Consider the following 8,479-nt stretch of genomic DNA (forward strand, 5'->3'; position numbering starts at 1 on the left):
CTCAGTCGACAGTAGCAGCTAGATTTATAGTCGACAGTAACAGGTGTCTTCCAAGTTGATAGTAGCAGCTAGTTTTTAACTCGACATGAGCAGTTCGTTTTTATAGTCGACAATAGCAGTTAGTTTTTATAATCGACAGTAGCAAATAACCTCTCCATTGATAGTAGCAAATACTATGTGTCAAAGAGGGGTAGAAAAGTAAAATATTTTATGACATGTGTCAACTTGCCATCATTTTGTCCTTATTTATAAATTTTGGTCTTTATTTGTTTTATCAAATTAAGTAGTGAGTTATTTGTAAACTAAATTATTATCTGATACTTTTGAGTAGTTTGTTATTAATTTTGATCATTAAAATAGTATATTACTTATCTAATAATTGCTCATCAAAATTTTTTTTATAGTCAAGTACTCAAGTTAACCTAGCTTATCAATTCGGCATATGTATGTATCTATACATAATACATGTTTATATATCTAACTTCAATTGATCTCTATTAATCCTATTAATTTAGGTTGTTCACGATGAAGTCACATATATCTAAAGAAGTAGATTGTGGTTGTATATAGTTGGCTGCATCAATTATGGGCGTTGTGTCCGGACAGGATGCAGTAATCCGTACATTACTGTACACACAAGCCAAACAACTCGTATCTCCTTATCGGCTCACAGTCGCCGAGTTTACAAATCGTATTTCAGCGCGTCGGAACTTCCTGCGCGCCGGGTGTGGCAACAAAGACGAAGGCATCATATTACCGAACCAAACGCTCGGGGCTGAGAACCGGATGACAAGTAACATCCTATCTGCAAATTTCAATTCGGGGTCGTATGCCAGAACAACAGCTGAGAACTTGAGGATTTTGTATGGAGGCAATGAATCTGTGCCCGGCGGATTTTTCCCTCGAGGTGCCAATGGAAACATTGCAAAGCGCTTCCTCAACAATGGTACCGCCATGCCAATAGCTTAAGTCGCTCACGCACTCTTGGTGCTGAGCTACGTAGATGTACGTACGTACTACGTAGTAATAATGTATCGAGCCATGATATATCTTAAATAAAAATAATGATCCATGCTGATGATATACTCATTCTGTTCTAGAGTTTAATGATGTATCGATCGACCCATAATATACTTAAATATAAATGATGATAGTCGTTTCTTTGCTTCGAGAGGAAAATTCTGCTTAGATCACCTTAGCTTCAAAGGTTATACACGCGTAAGAGACCTGTAGTCGTAGTTTAAATATTCTCACTTCAATTCATATAGTACTTGAGTCGATCATGCAATAATAACAAATGTACAAATGTATATATGCAAAGATGTAGCACTATTCTAGACTTCTAGTCAATATATTGCACGATAAAGATAAAACAAAGAATTTGGGAGAATTGTTAATATGTCCATGATAAAACAGCAATTTTCAATGTGGGACAATTGTGTTTAGTTCTCAAGATTCATGATGCATGCAATCAATTATTAATGGTGCTAATTACTTTGCACTGCCCTGTATTTCTCTTATTAATTAGTTACATGCATGTATTTATACGTGTTTTCTGCATCGACTAATTCTGATGCCGCTAGTTATTCGAGTGGCACCTCAAGTTGTTCTAGTATAATTCTGATCGTTGCTGGTGATCATAAACCTTGTGTAGGGAATTAACACGTACATTATCTGCTCGAGTAGTTAAGAAGTTGCATTCACATAACCTTTTTATTTCCCACTACATTTCAAAGTAGCTAGCTAGTGCAAGGTGACTCAGTCTCTCAAGTCTCAATAGTGGTGTCTTGTACATAAAAAGCCAAAACTTCAGAGCAAAAGCGAACCACAGAACTGGGATAGATCGATCCCCTCCATATAATCTTCCGATCATCACCAATTCACATGCGCATTTTGCAGCACGCTTGAAACATGGTGTCAGACATATCCCCCTCTTTTATGAGAGAGATCAGCTGCATGACTCTATGAGCTGCCTCAAATTTCAAACATATGGGACACATGCATGAGAAAACATGGATCGATATATATGATCATGATCAACCTCAAAAGATTGAAATGGGATCTCGACTATAAGTTGTCCGTACAATTCTCTCTGTGTCTCAACCATCTTTGTGTCCGTAAGAGGTTTTTATATGATTTTGGCTAGCAAAAGTGGCCGGTGACAAACACAAAACAAATTGCGGATCGATACTTGCATGTGTTCGCACTTGTAGCTTTTGCAGTATCTAGTCAAATTCCAGAGTTTGCTGAAATTTGTCTCTGCAGGTTAGTTATAGTTTACTCAGTCTGTTCACAAGAGTTGGCAGGTTGACATGAACTTAGAGAAATGAAGGATCCAATGAACCGCAATCGCCTCTCGAATTTTCACGAGTTTGAAGGCTTTCATCTCTGAATCTCTGATGTTTCTTTCAAAGGCGTTCATGAAATGCTTAATTATAGAAGGAACATTGCGCGTGGGAACTTAATTACATATATATGAACTTGCGAAGGCTATACATGTACAGCAAAATTTGGATTTCTAAGCTATAATAAGAAGTTCGTATGATGGAATTTCATTTTACAAATAAAGTCTTTGGTTATATGGACTGAATAACGCAAAAGAAACGACCAGAAACTTGTTTTTATTCAAGAAATGATCTTATTTCATTAGTGAAAACCAAAAGGGCTACATTGCATGCCCCAACAGAGTAGTGGATATTACTAGCTACAGCGTCCTGATCATGAGCGCATGTGTGTTCCCTCTGTTAGCTAGCTATCGACGTACTCAAAAGGATGATTAATAGAAAGAGCGTCTAAATCTTAGCTAGCTAGTGTCATTAGCACTTACATTATTGTAACTAATTAGGACTCCAGTGAGGATCTCTCGGACTAAAGTAACAACCCTGGACATTAGATTCAAGCAGCTTCAGTGCCTTCTTAGACTTGATACCCCTCGGCGTCTTGTACTGATTGATGGAACCCCCTTGGCTGATGAAGTAGTCCATCAATGCCTCAAACGTTCCAGGCTCCACAACGCGTATCTCGAGCGGCCCCACGGACTTGTCGTGCGAGCGGCATCGACGGTATATGTAATCAAGTTCCTCCTCCACTGCAATGCAACATTCTTGGAGCACCTTATCATCAAGTGGTGTGGCCACATTGTTGATCGAGGAGTCCACCGTTTGTGACAGCGATCCATGGTGGTGTACAATCTCCCAATACAATACGTAGTGGCCAGGCACGCGCGACGTATCAGCGTAACTTGTGTACTCCACAAGAAGAGCATTGAAAGGCTCTAACAATTTTTTGGCAACAGTGATGCTCTTGTGCAAGTCCTCTTCATTAGTTTTGTCAGTGTCAATGCTTAGAACAACATTCCTCCTGCATATGAACCTGAATTGAGGGGCTCGATTGTGAAATCCAGTCACTTGTAGCACATCACCAATACGATACCGATATAATCCTGATCATTTTCACAATTAAAAAAAAAGGAGAATTGAGTTACGTACATGGGATTGTATAATAGTACGTACCGTTCTAAGATTAACTGGTCTTGAAAATGACCTAGCTTTAGAGATAATTAAACGTAGTAAAATTGAAGTAAAGATAATTACCAGCAAAGGTTGTGACCACCAATTCATAGTAGCAGCCAAGCTTCACATGCACCAAGTCCACAAGCTTGTCACTAAGCACATCCTCATCCTCGTCAATATCCATCACCCTTGTTCCATTTTCTCCTACTCCCAACGGTATAAACTCGAAATAGCCCATATTAGGCATTAGGGTGAATGCTACATCAGCAGGGTCACAAAAGGGCTTCAAGTTCACCCCAAAGTAACACTCTGAAGATGCATACATGGTGCCGACTAATGGAAGCTTCCCATCACTGTAATACTCCAAAGCCGGTATGTACTGCGCCATGGACCCCGTGACAACGGCCTCAATGTACTTGGCCTTAGGCCATAGCTTGCACAGAATTCCCTTCCACGATTGAAGGCTACAAATGCGGCTGATCTCGTTAGCCAGGTCAGGATCAGGCGAGGAGAGAATTTTAGCCATTGATTTACGGCAATCAGGGTCTGTGATCAGGGGATCCAACTTGCCGGTACGTATGTCACTGCAGAAACTGATCCAGTTTCGTTCGAGGAACGAAATGGCTCGGAGAAAAGCCGAGGCGAAAACGGCGCCGAGCCTCAGGACTTGATGGCGGTGGAGTAGGCCAGAGAGGAGCTGGCAATACATGCTTTGGTTGCTGTCGTTACAGAAAATGGTCTCGTCAGGGCTGGTACAGTTGTTGAAAGGGTCTTCTCCCCGGGACTTGAAGTGGTCGCTTTTGTAGTAGCTGGTGAGCACTGTCCGTGCCGGTAAGCCGCACGGCGTCGACATTTCTGCTTTAACAAAGTACAGGAACATGGCCTTGCCCTTATCCAGATCAGGGACATACCTGAAATTCAAGTATCAAACACGAGGGCATAAGTGGTACCACATTCAACTAATCAGGCATAAAACTAGCTAGGGTTTCAAGCATTTTGTCTTGGTCAATTGTAATAACAGATAAAGCTATGATTTGACTAGATTACTTTATTCTTTGAATTAGTGGCTTGCACATCAAAATGACTGTTCTATCCGCAAGATTTATAGTATCCTCAGTGGGTTCTTATTTTTGGCGTAAATAGATCTGACTCATCTGAGGACGATACGATGTCTCTTCATCAGATCATATATGCTAAAATGTAGAGAATCAACTGCTCTTCTGTGGCGGAGCTATGAAGAGACCAAAGGGTGCCAAGGCACCTCCCAATGATATATTGACACCCTCCATGCATTACTTGTTATAACTGATAGAAAATTGATTGAAGCAATAGAAACCCTACTATGTGGCACCCCCAAGGCCCCAAATTTAGTATTTAATTTAGAAAATTTCATAATATCAATACTAGAATGGTAACTTTATGCTAAGAATCAGAAGATTTGATGAGGGAATGGCTATTTACAAGAAATCATCTAACAGTTTTAATGTTATTTTTTTCGATCACCCCTTTTACATACAACTAATTAAATGATATTTCTATATTTAAGTTTTAGACTTTTCTCTGTTTTTTTTTTTTTGCTCTTAGACATTAAATGTATATACTAGCTTCTTTCATTGTAGAAATACAAGACAAATGAACAAATTTTGTCGCGAGAATTTTGGGTTTGGCACCCCAAGTCTTTGGTTCCTAGCTCCGCCATTGGCTCTGGTCTTACATGCATGAATTTAAAATACAATCAAATAAACTCTAATTTTTTAACAAGTTAAATAAAAAATAAGTTTCGTAATAATATATATATAGAGAGAGAGAGAGAGAGAGAGAGAGAGAGAGAGAGATTAAGTGGTAATTAACTGATTGATAATTGGCATAATGAGATTGTAGATAAAGGTTCTACGGTCGAGATCCTCTTCGATTGTCGGCATCATCTTAGGCTCTCTTCCTGAAGTTCCTGAGCTGCAAATTCCATCATCAAGTGTGTCATGCATTCATCCACGTACGTGTTAATTAATCAGAACTAGTCCAATAAGGCAGCTAAAGGATAATATATAAAGATATGTGTGTGTATATAACTATATATATACCTGCATAGCATTTCAGTGATCGGGTGACCAGTTATGAGAGAAGAGTCTTCACCATTAGCAATTCTTTGGATATAAGGGCGAATACTCTTATAAGTAATGACAGGGACGCACTGCTTAAAATCTGAAACCTCTTTCGATCCCTTCATGTACTTGCTCAGATACTCAGTATCCACATTTCTAGTTAAGATCTCTTTCAAAATGTTTAGCTGAACTTTATCAGCCTTGGAAGTGAGCCTCTCAATCTCCTTCAATGCCTCCTCACCTTTGTACTCAAGCTTCTTCCCGTCCATATTGATTGTCATTGAACAATAATCTGGACAGAAGAAAGAACTAGCTAGAGGACATGCATATGCAATTCTTCTTTATGTTTGCTAATGCTATAGTTTCACAAACCAACCAAGAGGGTCTATATATAATGAGTTCGTCTATGTTAAGTCATTCCAATGCAAAGCAAAAGACCGATGGTTTTCCTTTTCAATTCTTTTTGTTTTCCACATTACTGCGACCTAATTGGGCAAAGTGGGTGCTGACGCCAGTTAGAACTAAGGTGGCCCACTGCACATCATATGCAGAAAGTTTAAACGTACGATTATCTACCTGGTGTTCAGCTTGCTTAAAATTAAGTTGCACTGAACGCATCTTACTAGTTTAGAACACAGAATAAGTCATATTTCGACTACATGTATATCGATCATAAGCAGTTTCGTTCCGTAGCTTAAATTTTTTTTGTGTATGACAACAGTGCCATAACATAAGGCAAAACCATGTTTATTGAAATACACTGTAGATGTTCCAATTTGTGGTTTGAAACAGATCGATTGAAACCACCAACAAACACCATCACCATCATAAAAACATACTTTTAATTTCGAATTCATTTAACTAGTGGCTGTGCCACGAAGTTAGAGAGGTAGCTGGTCGATCAACACGGTTCCAAGATTCATCATTAACTATTGGATAAGGCAATGAATCAAAAGATGGAATGCATATGGAAATTATATATAGACTATTCTTTAATTAATTGATGACATATGATGTTAATTAAGAACTGGCTCCATCGATCATGCACATACGTACATTTGCTTCCATGATATACAGCACGACAATGAGATGCACAATTTCTAGTTCTCATTGATTTTATCGACAACAATGAGATCACAAAGTATCTGGTTCTTCATCATGGATTGTCCACATGTTAGATCTAGAATTTCTTTGTGCTCATGTTTTGTGACAATGAATATATGAGAAAAGCCCTGAACCAACAACTTTCTTCATAGTATATGTTCCCCTCTATCTCTCAATAACAGAATGTGACGTGTAAAACACAAGCAAAGTAAACCCTAACCCTAGCCTACGCTGCATTCTCAATAGTCAATAGCACATATATGAGGTCATTCAATAGTTAACCCCTACTAAGCTAAACATATTCCTAAATACACAGTTAAAGTATGTCAAGTTGGATTACAGGGAAGGGATTTGATCAAGCCGAAAGGCCTTTCATAGTGAAATTGCAATGCACATTAATGTCGACCACTCAATGAGCTAACTAAAGATGCTTACGAACTTCAGAGTACCAGCCCGTACTAAATTACACAAAAAGGCTAATCATGTACATTAAGTTAAACAACTCTCATGTACAATTCAAACCCTAACTTGAACTTAAAGAAGATTATATATATTTTCTCAGGTGCGGAGGTTCGCACTAATGGTTTTTGTGTGAATTTTCAATTTTGCACAACTTTTTGATCGAATATTTTCATTTCCACCGTCTAGTATCTAGATAATATTGTGTAGATCATCTCTACAAAATTTCAGTTAATTTGGTAGTCGTTAAGACCCTTAAAATTGAAAAACAAATGGACTGACTGAATTCTGTTAAACATGAAATGTTCATGTTTTAATAGAAAATGCAATTGTGAGTGACTTAACGGTTAACAAATTAGCTGAAATTTTACAGAAATGATCTAGATAATATTATATATATTAGACCATTGAAATGATGAAATTTAGTGCAAAAATGAAATTCTGCACCTTAGACGAACCGTGTGTATATATATATTAAGATTGCAAAAAAGACTACCAACGGATTTCAGAAAATATCCTTATCCAAACCAGTGACCCACTGCTGTCATAGTCAGCATCTTTAACAAATTATGTACAATTAGTCAAGTACACATATCATGGTTGGTGACTACAGCACCTGTTACTGATATTTCCTTTCCTTTTTAAAGCTGGTGCTAAATTGACACGCTGTCGATATGCAATGATTTGCTAGCTCCAACCCTGCAATGACATATATATGTATATATATATATATATATATATATATATATATATGTAGCAAGACATTTGAGTGCCTACTGGAATTCAAATCTTTATACAGACAAAGGAAAGTTGTTGATAATGCACAAGAAAGTAAGCTTGCTTGTACTCGACCTTGATATTCCATGCCTAGCCTCCACTCAAATTATGGTGCCCTCCATTAACATGTACATGTGCTTGGAGACTTGGAGTATTCTCTCCCTGTGATCGATATTCACCGTTATCAACAAGAGCGATACACCATAACATGCATATGAATTTATGAGTCCCATATGTATTCTTACTGGGTACATTACATGTAAAACCAATTACATATTATGAGTACAAGATCATGTGCATAACAATCTAATCGTAATTTTAGTGAATGAGATCAATTTACCATCATCATGAACAACAACTATGTGATTCATTGCTCTTTAATCCAATAACACAAAGTGCTAGATAAGATCTTATGTTAGTCACTACTCTCTGCTTTCTCAATTAGCAAAAACTTATGCAATAATTCGTAGTGATAACAGGGTTAAAGATTTCTTGTGAGTTAAGACACCTTATTTAGATTTCTGA

The 8,479-nt window shown here is 37.8% G+C and overlaps 2 protein-coding genes across 2 annotated transcripts; one reads left to right on the top strand and one right to left on the bottom strand.

Annotated features, from left to right (window-relative positions):
* Nucleotides 1–585: 585 nt before the first annotated feature.
* Nucleotides 586–969, top strand: LOC126784172 (desiccation-related protein PCC13-62-like). Its single transcript, XM_050509656.1, has one exon. The coding sequence runs from the start codon at nucleotides 586–588 to the stop codon at nucleotides 967–969; it is 384 nt and encodes a 127-aa protein (XP_050365613.1).
* A 1,729-nt stretch (nucleotides 970–2,698) lies between these two features.
* LOC126782191 (putative indole-3-acetic acid-amido synthetase GH3.9) lies at nucleotides 2,699–5,948 on the bottom strand. The gene is made up of 4 exons (XM_050507400.1): nucleotides 5,594–5,948; nucleotides 5,364–5,465; nucleotides 3,594–4,423; nucleotides 2,699–3,442 (listed from the first exon to the last, which is right to left on the bottom strand). Exons 1-4 carry the CDS (start codon nucleotides 5,893–5,895, stop codon nucleotides 2,838–2,840), a joined length of 1,839 nt encoding a protein of 612 aa, XP_050363357.1. The 5' UTR covers nucleotides 5,896–5,948; the 3' UTR covers nucleotides 2,699–2,837.
* Nucleotides 5,949–8,479: the final 2,531 nt, after the last annotated feature.

Source organism: Argentina anserina, chromosome 2 (assembly GCF_933775445.1).
Source record: "Argentina anserina chromosome 2, drPotAnse1.1, whole genome shotgun sequence".
Taxonomy (NCBI): domain Eukaryota; kingdom Viridiplantae; phylum Streptophyta; class Magnoliopsida; order Rosales; family Rosaceae; genus Argentina; species Argentina anserina.

Bases quoted from the DNA above. Each gene is read 5' to 3' on its own strand.
- LOC126784172 (XM_050509656.1), top strand. From the start codon at position 586: ATGGGCGTTGTGTCCGGACAGGATGCAGTAATCCGTACATTACTGTAC.
- LOC126782191 (XM_050507400.1), bottom strand. From the start codon at position 5,895: ATGACAATCAATATGGACGGGAAGAAGCTTGAGTACAAAGGTGAGGAG. The intron at 5,466-5,593 runs GTATATATATAG...TGGAATTTGCAG, and splicing joins ATCACTGAAATGCTATGCAG to CTCAGGAACTTCAGGAAGAG. The intron at 3,443-3,593 runs GTAATTATCTTT...GAAAATGATCAG, and splicing joins GGTGGTCACAACCTTTGCTG to GATTATATCGGTATCGTATT.